At 41.2% G+C, this 19,174-nt stretch overlaps 1 protein-coding gene across 2 annotated transcripts in view; it reads right to left on the bottom strand.

The window, feature by feature from the left end:
• Window positions 1-19,174, bottom strand: part of LOC118114528 (dmX-like protein 1) — a 47,826-nt gene that overhangs the window by 12,402 nt on the left and 16,250 nt on the right. The window contains exons 18-41 of one of the 2 annotated variants that reach the window (XM_035164983.2): window positions 18,796-19,014; window positions 17,361-18,577; window positions 16,925-17,183; window positions 16,511-16,644; window positions 16,069-16,255; window positions 15,844-15,954; window positions 14,881-15,050; window positions 14,119-14,216; window positions 13,843-14,008; window positions 12,933-13,061; window positions 12,645-12,783; window positions 10,939-11,720; window positions 10,500-10,601; window positions 9,889-10,056; window positions 8,015-8,206; window positions 7,551-7,627; window positions 5,376-5,497; window positions 4,080-4,337; window positions 3,423-3,625; window positions 2,949-3,097; window positions 2,637-2,722; window positions 2,316-2,517; window positions 1,838-1,955; window positions 1,359-1,421 (exon numbers count right to left, since the gene is read on the bottom strand). In XM_035164983.2, the coding sequence (XP_035020874.1) occupies window positions 1,359-1,421; window positions 1,838-1,955; window positions 2,316-2,517; window positions 2,637-2,722; window positions 2,949-3,097; window positions 3,423-3,625; window positions 4,080-4,337; window positions 5,376-5,497; window positions 7,551-7,627; window positions 8,015-8,206; window positions 9,889-10,056; window positions 10,500-10,601; window positions 10,939-11,720; window positions 12,645-12,783; window positions 12,933-13,061; window positions 13,843-14,008; window positions 14,119-14,216; window positions 14,881-15,050; window positions 15,844-15,954; window positions 16,069-16,255; window positions 16,511-16,644; window positions 16,925-17,183; window positions 17,361-18,577; window positions 18,796-19,014 (5,351 nt within the window). The remainder of the gene's footprint in view (window positions 1-1,358; window positions 1,422-1,837; window positions 1,956-2,315; window positions 2,518-2,636; window positions 2,723-2,948; window positions 3,098-3,422; window positions 3,626-4,079; window positions 4,338-5,375; window positions 5,498-7,550; window positions 7,628-8,014; window positions 8,207-9,888; window positions 10,057-10,499; window positions 10,602-10,938; window positions 11,721-12,644; window positions 12,784-12,932; window positions 13,062-13,842; window positions 14,009-14,118; window positions 14,217-14,880; window positions 15,051-15,843; window positions 15,955-16,068; window positions 16,256-16,510; window positions 16,645-16,924; window positions 17,184-17,360; window positions 18,578-18,795; window positions 19,015-19,174) is intronic. The other variant, XM_035164985.2, reaches the window with a different exon arrangement.

Here is a 19,174-nt window from a genome sequence, read left to right as displayed (position 1 = left end):
GAGTTGCTGAAAACGAGACAGGCCTCCTTTTAGCACGAGACAGAATTAAAGTCTTTGCTGTATTATTCAAGAGGAAAAGACCACGTCTTTCTCTGTCAGACGGAATAAAGTAAAACTTGACTTGCAGAAACCTAAATATGGTGTTTTGGCATTTTTGCTGCGAACACACTCAAATTCACTGCGACAGTGCTGGGCTCATTAATCAGAAGCTATTCAGCTTCATAGCTTGTCCTCTGAGCGGGTTAATTAACACTGAGCCAAATGGAGTTACTATAACATGGCAGCCTGCACAGCAAGAGCCAGAAGATTAGAAACCCCTATGAAGCATCAGTGTACAGTGCAATTAAAGATGTATGGCTCACATTCACATGAATATTTAGACTGCTAAATGCAAGTTTAATATCACACTGAGAGGAACATTCATAGTTCATAGCCTTGAAAATACGCAAAACTGCAATACTGTCAAGTTCACAATTTGAATGTTTCTAAGATTATATGTGACAGGCCACATTTACTATTCAACTGTAGAATGTAAATAAACGATGCACGATGTACATGTTCCCTTTAGTATGTGATGTTAAGTTTCATAAGGTTTAACAACATCTATATCGAGACCGACTCTGTTTCCTCAACGGTCTTGTCAGAAGAAAACCGTTTTCAATGATGAAAACATCACAGATGATTTCATCACTGACAAGTCTGATGTTGCATCACACTTTTATATGAGCATTCTACAAAACTCTCAGATAAAAAAAAACACCATCTTGTTGGAAATGTATTTCATGTTACAATACCTTTGATTGTATGATTCAGACTGATGATTTTCTGCATGTCAAAATGAGGCAACCTTACATGAGAAATAAAAGGTGCTTATGCTATTAAAACCGGCAAGCTTTAACTTCCCATTATCTAACATTGCAATGTTTGTCCCAACCCCTCAGGGCAGAGTCATTTTAGTATCAGTGCTAATGCAATACCTTATTCTGCAATTTTGCACAATATAGATATGTATGTATTGAGATAAATAAATACATACAATAAAATAAGAAGATAAAATAATAACAAAAGGAAACATGTCAAATGTGGTCCTAAAACAATCACATACACAAAAAAAATGACCTACATTAGTTTTGAAACTTGTATTAAACTCATATATATATATATATATATATATATATAAAATAAGTCAACATTTAAGACAACAAACATTCAAAATAATCAGGAATAATCATTTATCTATTCATAATTGTTTCCCCCAAATACTAAATTAGAAGTACTGCGAAAGGTTCTGAGGTTAAGCTTGTGTCCATCCCACTCCAACATCGCTCATTAACAATACTTATCTAAAGTAACAGTACCTGATGGTTTCCTGTCTCCTCCATCACTGAACATTTCATATTGCCAGTCTGGTCCTCGACCGACTTTAATGATTTGGGGAAGCAGCATGGGGCAGACACATCCACACACAAACAAAACACACGCACAACACATAACAAACCAGTGATGAACCATGCAAACACACAGAAAATGAATTATTGTAATGTTAATCAAACAGGGTGTAATTATTTGAATTAAATTAAAAGCATCATCATGCAACTGGAGGCAGTAATAATACATGTGGTTGGCATGCGGGACAAAAAAAGCACAAATGTGCCAACAGAGATGTAAAAGCAATAACACTGCAGTTTGCCTGGGGGGTAAATACAGAGATGTGCTGTAGTATTTAATCATAACAAAACAGTTAATGTGTTATTCAGTGACAATTAATACAATGTGCTAGCTGTGCAACATGGAGACAGTTCATGCAGGGGGGTGGCATGGTGTAAACATGGTGTACCTCATTCGGGTCCCGTTTTTTGGTGAAGATATTTCTAATGAAAGTCTCCTGCACTTCCTCCTGCTTGACCAGAAACTGCCACAAACGTTTCACTGGCAGCGCTGAATGGTGGTTGGTCCTGGAAAGAATAGAACATCTCCGGCATATTAACATTAATGCTCATTTAATCCGTCAGTTTACTGAAGCAAAACCAAATGTGTTGAAAAATGTTATTTTTGATTCGAGCCATTGGTGCTGGTCTGGAAAACATTCATATCTGGTGCTTAAGGCAAGATACAGCAAATTCACATGCACAATGTAGTTCTTCCAAGAACGATAAATTCCTACAGTGCATAATATACATATTACACAACCACAGAAATATACAGAGGGTCGATCTGTGCAGGGATAAACTGTGGGTCTGTGGTATGGATGTGTTATACAGATACATCTATGACTTAAACAAATACTCAAGTGCAGGTGCAGCTCTCAGTGGTACCTGAATGGGGTGTTGGACGGTTCAAACAAGACCTTGTGTCGGAGCAGAGCGGGGCCGGGTGTGGCAGTTTCATCCTGGAGCTGTGTGGAGATGTATTTGGAAGGAGGTCCTCCAAACAGCTCCAGTCTTTTCTGCAACACCTGCTCCCAGCGCTGCAGCGTCTTCAGCACAGCGTGACACAGAGGAGAGCCCACAGGCAGATCTGTGTTAAACAGGCGCAGGCAGACACAAGACGGCAATAAGATTAGCTCAGACAGGGACTCTTACTGTATATACCTCTTCCTGAACGTTAGTACATCAGAGGGTAGGTGGTGTAGTTACCTAATAGATCATATCCTGCCATTGGGTAAAAGGACTTCAGATTGACCAACACCAGCTGAACCATTGACAGCCGCATCAAACACCAACTAAGAGAAGAAGACGTTACAAATCAGATTACACTTCTGAACACAAACACTGTAGATGGGTTCAGAGTTTCTTTAAAAAAAATGGAACCATGGAAGTGAAATTTAGAGGAAGTGTTAGTGAATAGAGTCTGTAGACAGAAGTTCTCTTCAGTCAGCTTGAATATGAGGTGAAGGTGAGTCACTGGAGTCAGTTTGCTGTTATATCTACTCAGTGCTGGGTCATTACCTGTATGAATTGTGGTTTGAATGCTCTCTCCGCGGAGAGTTGGGGTCAAAGACGTCTTCAAAGTCATCGTCATCCTCGTCTTCATCCTGACTGCCATGGCTCTCCTCAGAGTCGTACTCTATTCTGTTTTCTGATGGTGGCAGCAAAGGCTAAGAGATGCAAGAGCACAATAACAGAAATGAAGAGTTGGTTAATTAAACTGTTTGCTTAACAAAAAAGACAGCCACTCTCTTTATCTTTCAGTTACTGCCAGTCAGCTTTAGTAGACGTCTATTATAACAGCAGATGATCACATCCGGATTATTACAAATTCCCAGTTTATTTGCATAGTCATAATATAATCAAACCACATTTGAATCCTGATAATCAAACATCATCCTAATGAAAAGCCAATTTACTCAGGCTAAACTCAGAAAAGTAAGAAAAGGAGTGATACAAAAGGGCCATGTTTTAACTGCTGTTTCTTTTTTTTACCTTGGCAATAAAATAATCCCAAATGCTGAGGTCTGGAGGAACAAATCTTTCTTTAAAGATGGAGGCAGCTTCTTGTTCCACTACAGGGACATGCTTGGGACTGGATGGTCCCTCCCGCTCTATCCCAGACTCCTCTTTGGACCCACTGCGTGATGTCAGAAGCCGGAATCGTCTGGACTTTCTGTCTGAGCCGCTCGGAGAAGCTAGTGTGCCAAGAGAAAGTGTCACAATATCATACTTATGATTTCAGATGCCATCAAGCCCACACACGCCTTTTAAAATCTTGAAAAATAAATACTGTATGCCAGGCTTGAATTATTCTTATTTTTTTACTTTTGACAATTACATTTAAATATAAGAATATACAAACACACAAAAAAAAATGTGGTTCAAAATACCTACATTATTTGAGATAAACCGGAGTTACAATGATATTACATCAGGTTTCCTCTGCCAACCAGAGAGCAGCAGCAAAGAGAGAGTGATCGAAACAGCTCCCACACTAATCGGTTAATGGATTTCACTATGACCCAGAGACGGGAACCCATTCATTTAGCAGGAGTGATTTGATTTAGCTACTGGGTCACTACCAAGAGAAAAACTCCACACAGACAGACAACCACTCACCATCAGACAGAAAACCAGAGAAACAATCACCTGGTGGGGGTGTTCTTGTCGGGCCGTTAGGTTTCTCCATGACGGGGATCCGGGCACCTCCTCCGAACACTGTTACCCAGAGCTTGCCGTTGAGAGGGTGGGCCATGATGCGAAACAGCTCGTTGCTGGAGTGAGTGGCCATGCCGTGAACAAACAGACTGAGGTATACGGCAGTCAGGATCTCGCAGAGCAGCACGGCCAAGCCTGGCTGGCTCTCCTCACCTGCTGAGCTCAGCAGACGGATCAGAGAGGCGATACCTGCAGAGGGGGATGAGTCAAGGAGAGGGAGAAGATGGCAGCATCTGTAAAAGCCCTTCAAACGACAAGTTATTTTTAGGAGTTGACCAAAATACTTAGCTGGCTAAATCAATGACGAAAACACTAGAATTTGCACGTAACAGAAGAAGGCAACATTAAATCTATTTGCTTTTTAGAGAAAGACAAACTGAGTATTGAATCTATAGTGCAGCGTCTGCTCTAGACCTGCCTGTTTGGAATGGGCTGTTTTCTTGGCCTGTGGTAATGCTGGTAACAGCTTTCTTTCTGAAACTGTAAAAGTGACCTGGAGTAATTCAGCCGCAGAGCAAGTAAAGATCAGCTGCAGGACTCAGTGCACAGAACCCTGAAGCTGCTCCACCTCTGCTGCACAAAGAGCTGTTTACCTGTTTGTCCAAATTTCTGTAAATCTGGAGTCAGATCCTAGATCTGGATAATAAGTTGTCATTCTTCATGTTGTGAACGTGCCTGTTGTCATACTAATCATAACAAAGTATGTATTTTATCCTTGGGCCCTAACAATACACATGTCAAGTGTTCTTGAGATAAGTGAGCCACTGACAGACAGAAGATTTGATTGAAGAGTAAATGTGACATTGTTCCATATTTTTCTTCCGTGCATCCCATCCCATGAAAAGAGTCAAAACAATAAAGTGATTCTTCTTTCAAGTATTTTCAGTGCCTCTAATCCCTAATGTAACATACCATAGACCTCCATAGTGAGCAACGGCTCTGCATTTAATTTTGAATCAACCATCCTGCTGCCATTAATACTCATTTGAGCACCGACGTGTAATGAAAATACTTTCAAGCAAATGCAATCTTTGTTATCGTTCAAGTCCTGTTAGGTAAAAAATTTAAACAAGTATTTACTCGTCATATATAATAAGACTATATTCATGAGATGATTTTAGCTACATATTGTTTTGTTTGTTCCTACTGTAGCTCAGTGCTACATACAGGACAGGAAAGTTGTTGTTTTCGTTCTCCTATTTGTTGACAGTCTCTTGGTTGATTTACCTGGCCACTGTGCAGGAGAAGTGTTGGGCTGAACGGACTCGTCCACGCTGACAGCTCTGACTGGCTGTTTCTGAGACAGCAACACACTCTGGTAAACAATCCCGGTGAAATGGTTCACATGGCTGTTGGAGATTAAACAGATGGAAGAAATGGACCCAGTGGAGTCAGTCAGACGGCACAAAACAAAACATTTATGAAATTCTGTCCTGAAAAGTGAAATAGAAACAAAATGGGGTTAGGTGGCATAAATATATTATGTCTAAATGTCTTATTTTAAATGTTTTAACTTTGTTCTGAATTCTGGGAAACAACATTTTCTAAGAAAGAGGCACCAGAGTCAAACTGTTCCATCAAGACATGAAATACTAATGAGCTGCAGCTCCGGTTATCTATTGCCTGTCTATGCTGTTCGGTAAAAGAGAATAAAAGCATCATGATGAATAACTCTAGTACTTTGATGCTTTACATAGATGTACCTATTGTTTATTTTATTAAAAGTCAAACAAATACAACTTAGTAAACTTAAAAGAGATGAAAATGCATCAAAATACCATCAGCAACACTCAACCCCTGAAACCTACATCAGGAATTAACCTCCAAAAAATGTACACTCACTCGTTCTCTCGCTCACAAGCGGGACAAGAAAAAAAAGAAGGACAATGTCATCAAACCTCTGCAGCGAAACACCAGGAGAGTTTATTTCACAATTACCATAACAAAGAGAGAGTTAAATTTCAAAAAGGTTTGCTAATTCAGCCAGAGTGTTCAAGTCCCAGCAGTGTGTGATAGATGGCTGCTTATGTACATGTGTCGAGTATGTAGAGGATAAGATGCAAAACCAACTGCTCATTTAATCACGTTGCTTAGAGTTGAGCGAGGTTTGAAATATCCAGTTCAGAGAGTTTGCTCTGAAAACATGAATGAATGTTTCCTCTCCTATGTTTAAAATTGTCCCTCTTTGACACATAATTTAATTGATACTAGCAGCTCTATCTGTGGTGTCACAGCACTGTGGCTTTTAATGTCCCAACCTGGTCAAGCGTAAGTTAAAATAATTATGTACAACATCGAACAATATGGCAGAACCATGATAGGAACTCAGCACAGCTGTATGCCAGATGGGCTTTATTAAGAGAGGAAAAAAAATACCCCACACACACACTTTAATTCCTACTGGGTTGCTGTCAAAGTGATTGGGAGTTGTGGTACACCCGCATTCTAAATGAACAATGTTCCTTCCATCTGCCAGAACCAGAGATCAAATTAAGTATTTAAAATAAGAATTATAAACAGCAGCCTCGCAGCTTTCATAAATTATTTTCAACAAGATCAAAACAGACAAGACTGTTGTATTTTTAGTTTGCACACTTCCAACGTTTTTCCTTCGCACAAATCACATCAATATAGCGCTGTGTAAAACCAGCATTAAAGCATGTGTTAAGATGATTGTTCATGAAGAAAACCGAAGACATCTTGAAAATGATGTTCCACTTTTGTCATAAATTTGTAGTGTTTGACTCGAACTGTATGTGTGCACAACCCTCTCATTACACAAGGACGCTTGGTTACCAGCAGCCATATCCTTCCTCCTTAGTTCTTATTATTCTGCTCCAATAAGCCCAAAAATCCTCCAACACACACAGACACGAACGCAAATGTAACCAGAGGACTCAAATTAACATTATTTGTGTCTGCATTGTGTCCCACTAAAATGGCAGCGCTAAGAATAAGGAAATAAAAATCAGATCACTCGCGACAAATAAATAATCCAGTGGCATCAAGTGCCGTTAATGGAATCGTGTCAAGGTGAATGTGGTGGGAAATGAAAAAGTTCTACTAAAGTTAAGCATCACTATAAGACATATAAAGAATTCAAGAGTCCTGCTAAGAGAGGAGCTTCCTTGTAGATACCCACGAAGAATTCAAACCTTTCCGAGTCAAGCTGCATAAAAGCTTTTTCCACAGACTGGCCAGGGACGTGCAAAGATTTATTCCCACATTACCAAATTATTGTTGAGAAATGGATGGCTTGAAAATAGCTCAAGGTTGGTGATGTACGAATGATGTGATTTATGACTTCAGTGTCAGGATATGGTGCTTTGTGGAAAAGTCCTTGTAGCGTGATAGCCAAAAAAGAATAACGAGTGAGAATGAGAGAGATAAAGAGACATTTACCTGAAGGTGTGTCCGTCACACAGACACTGATATATACAGGCAGACAAGGAAGCAGCCAAGGTGTGCATCACATAGATCTGAAATAACAGCCATGATCAGAGAAAAACACAAATTAACATAAATCTTTGATGGAGGCAGACTTTCTTCTTCTAAATTTATGCAAAAAGGTGTCACTTGTGGCAACAGACTCTACTGTGCAGTTGCTCTGTCAAGCTTTACAGCATATTTTAGCTCATCGTTTCACGGCCCACAACCTCACTGCTCTTGTTAACTCCCGCACATTACAAATATATATATAAAAAGAAATTGATACAGTATATTTCATTATATTGCTCCTTGCACAAATTTCCAAGTATCACTGCTTGTTTTCTTTAATAATATTTAAATTTATAGGTCCTCTTGTAGAAAACATATTGAAGCCAACTCTTAGCTTTTGGAATCCAAAGAAGAAATAGAAAGCTCACCTCATTGTTAACCACATCAGGATGTGGAGGTGAGTCAAGTGCATTGATGGTCTGCAAGATGTCATGAGTCAAGTTGGTCAGGTAGACGATGGGATTGGCCACCACTGTCTTCACGTTGGCTGTGCAGGCCATAAGGAGAGGGATAGAGGAGGGCTGGGAACTGATCGTCACCACTGACTGGATGGAGTCATCCTGTGGGCAGAGGTCAGAGGGGAGGGGTTTAAAAATCATATCGAGTAGTTCTGTGGGTACAGTAAAAAAAAAAAGATGCCACAATCAAAAGCATGTGCTATGTTGATGTTGATCGTGCACAATACATTTTTACGAAAACACAAGACATACAGTATACAGTATATAACCACAGTGAACTTAAAAAATGTATGTAACTACAGTCAGCTTTTTCAAATCTTTTTTAGAGGATAGAAGAGACAGCTCACAAAGAAACTAGAAGTTAAGGCTGCAGCTTTGAACTTTTGAACTTTTCCTGAGCCATAATAAAGACAGGATGAGCCAACTGCATGATCCCCGTACTTAAGAAAGAACAGGATGTCTGTTGGTAGTGGAGGAGGGGAAAGGTTGAGTGTGTTTATATGTGTGTGGGATTCCTGAACATGATTGAATAACAATACCACAGGCTTATGTTTATTTATGCCTGATGAATCAAATTCAGTTGTCACCATGCTCCTTAACAAAATTCAAAATTTCCACGACAACTACAGAGAAATTTGACAACCATGGGATCAGAGTTGAGACAAAATAATTTATTCTAAAATCCAGGTAAACACCCAGTGCCTGTTGACTGTGCTAACACTGAAGAGTGCTGTTCCCATGCCGGCTCATTGAGTTGTTTACTTCCTAAATTTGATTCAACCTTTTAATAGTCAGCCTAAGGCAGGCCCTCCCTCAGGAGCTCAGAGAGTCAGGACAACCTGTCAAACCGTTGCTGGAGGTGTGCTGACATTTGCCAATGAACGATAAGTAGGTTTATGTGTGTGTGTCCTGGGAATCTGTTTGCATTAACCAAAGATCTTTCCTTCATATTTTCCTCCTCGTCTGCTCAGGCTCCATTTTCTGCTCAATAACATTGCAGCACTGCTTATAACAAATAACATCACATTTAGTTTGTACTAAGATCAAGTTTGGGTAAGTTTTTTTTCCTTTGCTACCACTTGTCTGTGATGATGGACTCTTGGTTGCAAACATATACAAATGCCTTCAGAAGTATCTGAAATGTAAGACCTTGAAATAGGGTAAAAACAGCCAAGATCAATAATTCATCATTTTTTCTCACTTCACTGATTAAGAAGTGCTTGCTTGGTCTGACAAGCTCCAAACCCCCTTAAAAACCAACGCTATATTGGATAAGGTAAGAAAAACAGAAATCAGGCAAAGTATTTGTGAAACTGTAATCAGCAAACACTTGCTGCTTATTTAAATTCATCACATACCTGCTCGACTAGCAAGCAATCAAATATTTGTATAGTCAAGTCATATTTTATTCCTGCCCTTGAAATGCTGTTGTAATACAATCATTTTCCAAATTGGGAAGAATAAAGTACATCTATCTATCTATCTATCTATCTACTCATTACAAATATACAGACAACAATCAAAAGAAACTGCAGCACAAGACAAATTACTACTACTAAAAATCATTATTTAATATTTTCTATTCAACAAATTGTCAACGAAGTACCAAGAGATATATTGAATTGTTTGATCACTATCATCAGCAACAGCAAAATAAAATCAGATGCAATAGTTGCATAGAGGGAACAGCGACAGAGCCAGACTAATTTGGATGCCACAAAAAAGAACTGTCATGTTCTGTTTGTCAGTAGCTTTGAGTGTTTGTCTGTGTGTGTTTTCGTTACCTGGTGAGACTCCTGAAGAAGCAATATGAGCTCCATGCGTACAGAAGCCAGTCCTCCGCCGTGGGAGCCATGTAAGCTGCAGTAGCTAAGAAACATCCTCAGCAAGGGCTGGTTACTCTGCAGCCAGTGTCTCCTGCTCCTCTGGCTGTCACCACGAGGGCTCCCAGGCTGGAAAAACATTTTTACTGTATTAGGTTTATTATTGACAAAACAATAAACATCCCTGTAAATGTGCCGATGTAATCCGACTGGCTCAAGAAAAAGCCCCACAAAACAAAATAAAGCAGAAACAAAAATACACATTAATCTATTCTGACAACAATTAATCTCTTTAAAATGTAATTATGAATTGTTATGAATAGGTTTGCTGCTGAAACTGAATCAACAGTAGAAAAAGAAAGAGAAATTGACAGAGTTTTTGTAAACCAATAAAAAACAGGTCTGACAATCGGAGATCGAATGAAGACTGGTGCAACAAACTCTTCAATAAAACCATTTTTCCCCCCAAACATAACAAAATCTGCTGTTGTTTTAACTTTCTAATACAGGAAGTGTAGCATTGATTTCTTTTCCCTTATGAACATCTAACAAATCTACAAATCTTTACATACCTGTTCCTCCTCCTCCGCCAACCCAGAAACAGAGGCATCACCCTGGACAGACAGCTCTGGCAGGCAGGGCTTGTAGCTGCAGCAACGCTGGAGAGCCACCACCTGGGGAAAACAGAATTTTTATATATCAATTTATCAAGAAGGAATTTATCATCCATGCATGGCAGCGAAAGCGAAACATTTCACTAAAACGTCAAGCGGTTTCCACAGGAGAAGGTAAACAACTCGATAAGAGGAAACCACAGGGGTTATTAACATTATGAGGTTTATATGCACTGACACACAATGAAAACCAGTGAACATGAAGATGGGAGAGATGTGTGTGGGAGTTTTGCAAGTTATGAAACTTTTGCAGCCAGGATACAGTTTCACAAAATAGATGGATATTTATGTATTTGAACTTTAAGTCTGTAAATCTTAAAATGCTGCTTTAAATTACCTCTCTTTCTAACCACTGGTAGAGCTGGTAACGCAGCTTCCCCCCATCGACTTCGTACCCCGTCGACAGCGTCCGCAGCTCATTGGTCATAATCTTCAAGCAGGCAGTAAACTTCAGCTGAGCCACCAAGATGTCATCAGATGGTGCCAGGAAGTCATTGCTGTCCTCCCCGATCACTGTCTCCATTAGCGGTGACATGACGTCCTGTGTGTCCTGGAACACACTGCTGCTGTCTGCGATTGTACCAGTGTTAGCATTTTTAAACTCCTCTTCGTCCTCATCCTCTTCTTCATCATCTTTGTCGCTGTCCCACTTCAGCTCCAGGGCATCCCCTGGAAGTTTCAGTGATGGCTGGCTCCAATCAAAACTCAACACCGAATCTGATTTACTGTTGGACAAGCTGTTCCCATCCGACTCGTAGCCATTCAGAGACGGCTGGGACCAGTCTGATGCTTGTCCATCTTTACTCCCGGCACTGAGCTCAGCGGTGATTCCTGTATCCTCCTGATTCAGGAGTTTGGAATGCTTGTGGACTTTGGGCATCTTGAAGAGGACTTCAAGTGCAAGCATGGGGCAGCCAGCTTGTAAATGTGCATATGCAGCAGTGAAAAACAGTCGTCTCTCCTCCAGGCTAATGGAGTCAGCCCGGCGACCCTCAGCAGTCAGGCCAACCTTAGCCTTGTCTGACGAGCCAAAATGGCGGCGAAGGAGGAGTGGGTGCGTGCGGAGGTAGGTGTAAAAGTTGAAAACTTCAGGGTTGCATGTAGCCACAGAAGAGGAACCTGGGAAAGTTTTTTTTTTAATGAGTTAGAAATTGGAAAATATTTGCCATCTTTACTGCTTTAACTAGAGTCTGTGAGAACAAGCTCGATTATATAACCAGGACCTGAAATGTAGCTGTAGATGGCCTGACTGAAAGTGTGTTGCAGCTATGTGAGGATCAAAAAAGTGATGCACTAAGTTCACCAAGTTGTTCATGCAACCCTCAAAAGCACACTCTGTCAAAGAGAAGAAGCATTTTCAAACCAGTGTTTGGTTTCTCTGTAAGCACATTAGCTGTGCTTTGGGGACGTCATTGTAGCACACATGTAGCACAGGGATGTTAATCTGGGACTGGTTTGGCTCTTAAGTCAAAATAAGGTTCATATTAAGTTCAGTTCTTCATCTATTCTTAAGGCAAGCCTCACATATTTTCTTCAATTAAGTGGCCATCAGTGTCCAGTAGGGTGCAATTACTTATTTCATGTACTTAAAAAGGACCAAAAATAACTGCACAGCGGAGGCGTTTAGTGAAAGCAGAGGATTCAACCTCAGTGTCAAATTACAGTCTGAGGTAACTCCCACTGGATTTTAACTAATTAAAGGAAGGTTTTAGCAAACGTTTATAAATTATATCACGAAAGTATTTCTTTAAACTACTAATATCTATCGAATAAGTGTTGCTACGCATCACAAATGTTAAATACTATTTAAAAAATGCATTGGCAATAAAAGCAGTCGTTCTTTTAACTATTGCTTATTAATAATTTGAAGTATACAATAATAGGGTGGTGTGCTAGGTTCAAGTACACAAGTTGTGTAATAGTAAACTCAGTAGATTATTAATTGTAAACATGAATATTTTTGTGGATTGCAGTTACAAATTGTACTATTCCAATTTCTCCTTTGCACATATGTAAATAAAAACAGATTCCCTGCAGACCTACCAGTGACACATTTGCTCTCAGTGGACCCGGAGCTGTTGCTGTTCGCAGGCTGCTCAATTAAAGAGTCCAAGGCTCTGCTGTAGTCCTCCAGGACCCAGTGAGCCATGCTCCGCAGGAACGGGTTCTGGTGGGCTGGAATCTGAAATATACAGAGATTTAAAATGTCTCACTCTGGTTTCTGCAGCTTATTATCCATCAAACAACGCTGGGTAGTTTGATGAAATGGTGCATTTTCCCCAATAACAACAATAGCATGTGGAGGCTGTGACATGCATAAGCGGTAGGTACCTGTTTGTCGTGACCCAGAACGTGTCTCTGGAGGATCTTTTTGTAGGTGGATGACGTCTCAAACTCAGACTCATACAATCTGGAGATCACCAGAGCCAGCTGCAGGTCCTGCATTTTCTCTATACAAACCTGGGGGAGGAAGAAGTAAAGCACAGTCAGTCATCATTTAAAAATGAGTCTGAGCTATTGTCAAAAGACTGAATAGCTGAGACAAGACATAAGCTGAAAAATTAAACATTATCTGGATACAAAGGAAAGTACTGGAGCTTAACGATCCGCTGAACTTATTGCTTTCTTATCCATTTATTTTTATTGAACTTTATTGAACAAAATAAATGAAACTCTGTGCTCACAGCAAAGAGTTAGTGGGCGTTGTCTGAATTGTTCTCTTCACTTGTGACTGTTAAATTGTGAGGTGCATTTCAATGAGACTACCTCTCAGCCAGAGAGACTAAACAAAGTCAATGATAGCCCATTGCCCGGGTAATGCTCATTTCCATAAAGTGCTTAGAGAAGCTCCAGTTACCCATGCTGATGAAATAATGTGACTCATTGCTTCAGGGTTTTTCTAAACAGAAGTAACCTTGATGAATAAAAGGTCAAGTACAGAAGATGACCAGAAGCTGCCCTTTAGATTTGCGAGTAAAAAGATGAGAACCATGCGCTTTATTAGTGGTGACACCACAGGGAATAAATTGAACTATTGTAATAATAAAAGAGGATCCACTGGTCACATGATCTGTTTATGTGAATGTGGTGTTTCTGCTATATCAAACACTGCCTGCATGAATATGACTTAGCTTATTCTGAGAGCAAGGTCTCTGAGGTTTAGCCGGCTAGAAAGTGACAATTGCAGCTGAAGAAACATGGGCTTCTTGCAAACATCATGTCATGTCTATTTTCCACTTGCCTCAACGGCATCCTTCAGGGAGCCAGCTAGAAGAAAGAATGCTGCAGAATGCTGGAAGCGCTGCTTTCCCAATAGTGAAAAGGCATTTTTCAATGCTGCCTTTCTCCACCGGTCCTCGGTGAAGTTGTTGCGGAAAAAGTCTGTCATTTTGGCATTGTTCTGAGACCTGGAGAGAACGTAGTTATGGATTGAAAACTGCTGTCATACACCTTCAGTGATCTGACAAAGAGTAAATATTTTGATGACTGTATGTGCATTTGTTTTTCAATGGCCTACCTGTACAATCCCCAGACCACTGCCTTCTTTTTCATTGCGAGGTAAAACATAGCTGCATCCAGTGGATCGTTGCTCTTCAGAAAAGAAGCCTTGGCAACCTGACAAAACAAAGAAGAAAAATATACATTCAGCTCACACCTCCTCAGTATGCAGTCTTATCCACAGAAAAAAGTTTTTGCTTTGTGGATCAAATTCAGGGAGTAGCTTATATTCCATTTTAATGCTGCATTCTAAAGCAACCTCGAGAGAATGTCATTTTTACCCTAAATGACAACAATTCATTTATAATGAAACCTTCAGTAGATAGGGTCAACACTCTAAATTATTCTGTGCAAGTTTTTTTGAGAAAAATAAGAAAATCCTTAATAAAATTTGTTTGATCAATATGTTGCTTATTGTAAGAGCAGCAGTTAAAACAATATTCTGTTCACTACTGAATAAGACAAAGAAAAATGAAATCCACTAATCAAAATAGTACAGATTAAGTTAAGAGTGAACATGAATGCAAACTGAATGTGTGAGTTCAGAGAGGAGCTGGCCTTCCAATTTCCTACATACCTCTTTATGTACTCTGACTTACTACTTGCTGTACAACCTGTTAGATTTGTACTTCGTACAAATTAATCATATTTTATTAATCATATTTGTACTTCGTACAAATTAATCATATTTTATCTGAATTGGCACCAGTTCACTGCTTAAGATTGAAGCACTGGCTCCTTAATGAATATGAAAACTGACTAATGACATGAGCCGCCTCACCTTCTCAATACACCTGCGTAGCTTGTTGGTGCTGCGCAGCCACCAGCCCACACCCATGGAGCGTAGCTCAGGCCAGGTGGTCTCCCCCTTCTGTAGGGCAGGGAGCATGTTCAACAGCTCCTCCTCAGCTTCAGAGTGGAAGGCCCAGGCATAGTGACACGTTGACAGGCCTGTAGATAGTAGAAAGGGACATGTGGAAAATGGGGAATGTTTTGTATTTTGTAGGGAGAATATCCACATTGTTCATGTACAGTAAAGACAGAGGCACAGTCGGATCCATGTATTCAAAGCAGTGAGTAGACACAGAATTAGTACCTTGCTCAAGGAGATTCTTAAGTATGATAAATTGGCTATGGCTTGTTCACCTCTTTCATTGAAACCTCAAAAGCTTGAGATCGATATCTGAGACCATCAGTAGCCTCCTCGTTAGGAGTCTTATTACGCCCGGGACACACCGGAGGCGGAAGCGCCGCGAAGCGCCAATTCTCATGCGAGCAGCCGCCTGGCTGTTCACACCAGAAGCGCATTTCTCCGCACCAGTCATCCCGCGATTCTGCTTCTTCTGCTACTTTGTAATCACACATACAGCTGATATCTGTCATGGGTAAGTAATAACTTAATGTAGGGGTGCGGGGGTAAATGATGATGGTCTACACAAGTGACTGACCTACGCAAGCCTATAGTCACCCCACCTCCCACCCAAGCTTCGCGGCGCTCCCGCCGCGTTAGAGTTAATAGCCTAAAATCGAAGTGCGCACTGAGGCTATAATTGAAAGAGTGCAGGTCACACTCAGCAGCAATCTGGACAATTAGATTGAAAAGTCTTCTAAACATAGCTTCAAATAAAAATATTTGTATTACTGTGAAAATGGGTTAAGGTTAGTCAGTCCTTGCTCACTCATTCACATCAGCTGTGGGATGACCCCAATGAAAACAGTTTGGAACCCCCCCCAGTCTCGCTACCTTGCCGTAGCAGCTGTGCTCGGTGCGCTGGAGGCAGGGAGGTAGAGAGGAAGGTGTGCAGTCTAACGGCCAGCAAGAACTTCAGACCACACTCATCCAGTGTCTCTCCACCTGGTAAATCAACAACAGACAGTTTATTGATTTACAATTTTATAACATTTTGTTACGAAATGGTGAACATATCCTTGTAGGACCTTACTGTCATTTTTTATTTCCCTGCAGTACCTTTGCTTTTGCCCTGGCTGCCCTTGAGGTCTGTGCTTGTGCTAGCAATGGTGTCGGCCAACGCCATGAGAGACATCTGCTCCATACAAGTTAATCCTGGCAAACTGGAGTGAAGGAGGTGGCTGGACAGAACCTGGGCATGTTCCGGACCAAAGTATGTGGGACTGTACTGAGACAGGTCAATAACCTACAGACAGGAACAGGACAGAGGACAGTCTCTAAAATTAAATGTATAGTATTTCTAATTTAATACACAACACATAATACAGAGGCAGACATTAGCTGGGGACATCATGAGGTTTAACTGGTCTATAATTTCAAGGAACCAATACATCAAAGAGGAACCTTGGCACACAGAGTTATGCATGTCCAAAGTTTGGCTATCCTCGCTTCTCTTTTTAATAAATTCTCTGAAACCAAGCACAAGCCAACAGAAACCAACCTTGTTTCCAGTTTCCTCTTCATCATTGTCCAGAGGATCCAGGTCCACTATGCTGGGTGTATGGAAGAGCTCATCGTAAGCATCTGTGTGACTGGAACCGTGCCCACTATCTCCACTCACACTGCCCACTGTATCTGTAAGGAGGCACAAAGCAGAGCTAAATTGTATAAGACGTGTATTTCATAAAACACCTGAGGAAAAATACCCTCCTGCTGTGGAGACAGCAGATCAAATTAAATACCACAGAGCAGATTATTTTATTATTGTATACATGTTTCAGCTTTCATACTTGTCACTTTATATCCCCAGAGACAAGATGAGAAAAAACAAGAGGATGAAGCACTAGGATGGTCTCGCAATCCTTCTCATTCTAGTTACTTAGTATATCTCTCAATCCACATATTGTATACCCACCAGTTTTTCGTGATGTATCCTCATCAGCTGCTAGAAGGGCGTACAGAGGCAGGGGAGGGATGGAGCTTATCTCCGTGTAGTCAGGGGCAGAGTTCTCTGTGATATTGAACATCTTTGGATCCCTGGCTGTGCTTCCACCAGCACCGATGGTTCGAGAGCGCACACGTCTCTCTGGATTGCCGGTACTGTCTTTAAGTGGCACAATTTCTCCAGCAATGCATTTCACGAGGTGAGAGAGGATGGCTTTGGCACGATGAACCTTAAACGCAAATTATGTTACACATATTAAATAAATTATATTTATTTGCTTTGTAAAGAAACCACAACAAGTGGGTGAGTTTCTGGGAAATACCATTCTTTTTAAATGTAAAGAAAAAAAAAATCTAATATACAGTTTGTAACAACAGTTAGTATTTGAGTATTTTTTTTTACTTACTTTACCAAGATCCATGAGCTCCAGTAATTGTACAGGATGGTATTGCGGCAGAGTGGGAAAGAGTTGGTGAGCTGCTTCAAAAAGTCCAGAATCTTCCATCTCTACAGGCAGGTCATAAGCCGTCCTCTTCCCGCTGAGTTTCTGAGCCAGACTCATCATCGACCTTGTCAAGGCCTTTTTGGGAGGAGCTAGTGAAGACACAGGAGCACCAGGACTGAGTCCCTCCTCCTGGCTCTGTCTGACAGCTGAGATAATGGAGGAGACACTGCTGCTGATGTCGGTGTCTTGGTTAATGACAGCACTGGGTCTGGGTGGTGTTGGGAGCTGCCACTGGGAGTAGACGTGCATCTCACAGTCCATCCCTACAACTAAGATGCCGTCTCGTACCCAGGAGAGGGAGACCGGGATGGGTAATGAGCCTTCAACTGAGGAGACCAGATCGACTGATCGAAGCAGAACTAGACGAGACAAGCTCTGTTCTCTACTTGCTTCAGATGACAGACCCAGTTCTGGAGGTTTCCCAGCAAGACGGCCGTACATATAAATCTTGGTCCCAATACCAACAGTCAGAACATGTGACCCGTCCTCTTGGGACACCCAGTCCAAATGAACAAGGCTCTTACTAGTGGAACCAAGACAGTTCTCGTTAGGTAAAGAGAAGTCCATTTTAGTTGTACCACAGTTAGGTGTGGGATCTGCGCTGTCCACGACGATGGTCTGCTCGAGAATCCACTGTGAACCACCGGTGGACTCACACTGAAAGATGCTGATGTGTACCAAAGGTTCTCTAATGTTTACTATGTTAGGGCTTGGGGTGGGATTTGAGCTACGCTGTACAGTCAGAGTTGGGGTCAGGTGGGTGCTATAGGGAGAGGATGCCAGGGTAGGAGGAGACGTCAACAGTCCATTAGAGTTCAGATGAAGTGTTGAATTCAAAGATGTGTTTGGCGTCTGCCTGTAGGCAACTGCAATCCGTCCTGTGTGACAGCAGCTGACCTCTATGGGGCGACCTGGCACACTTACTGTGCTGCTGTTGGGAAACCTGTCCTCCAGCAGGAGTGGCCACTCCTCCCACTGGTACAACAAGGTGTCCATACTGGAGGGTCCTGTCGCCACAACATTACACCTCCAGAAGCGCACCTTACCATCAGAACAGGAAGTAGCAAGGAGATAAGGCACACGGCCAGCTGGCAGAGAACAGGATGCACTCAAGTGACCTAGGAGGAGAGTTGATAATAAAATATTAGCCAAGGAAGTTTTTCTTAATATCTTAAGTTAAAAAATGTAATTTATTTTCAGACTTAGAATTCTGGCAATTTGACAACCTTTGAATTGGCAATTTCTGTTTCTGGGTCGTTAAATGCTGTTCTGTGACATCTCCTGCATCTTGCATCTTTTTATCATTTGCATTATGCATGTTCTCATCATCCCTCACCTGCTGAGGGTGTAACACTGATGGCTTCTACACCTTCTGGAAGAGCCATCTCTTGGCTGTAAAGTCTGTGCGTTGTGAGGATGAGGCGACAAGCACTCTGCAGACTGGAAGTGCAGGTTTTACTCTTCTGAGTTACTGGAGAACTGAACGTGTCAAAGTCAAACTGGGAACTGTTCATGGGAGAAGCTGTGGTGGCATCTTTCTCCGTCTTGGTCTCCTCTGGGACGACACAAACAGAAAGAGGTTAATGCTCACTAGCAGACATCATAACTTTGTCAGAAGGCTTCAAGTATTTGTGCCTTTCTCAGGAGTAAAGTTGTTGTTTGAGCTGTCATTCATTTATTTCATTAGGTATTAAACAAGGTGATAGATAAAAAGG

The sequence above is a fragment of the Hippoglossus stenolepis genome, chromosome 9, assembly GCF_022539355.2.
Source record: "Hippoglossus stenolepis isolate QCI-W04-F060 chromosome 9, HSTE1.2, whole genome shotgun sequence".
Classification (NCBI taxonomy): domain Eukaryota; kingdom Metazoa; phylum Chordata; class Actinopteri; order Pleuronectiformes; family Pleuronectidae; genus Hippoglossus; species Hippoglossus stenolepis.
Note: the sequence above shows the minus strand (reverse complement) of the source record. Positions and strands in the feature narration are given on the sequence as shown.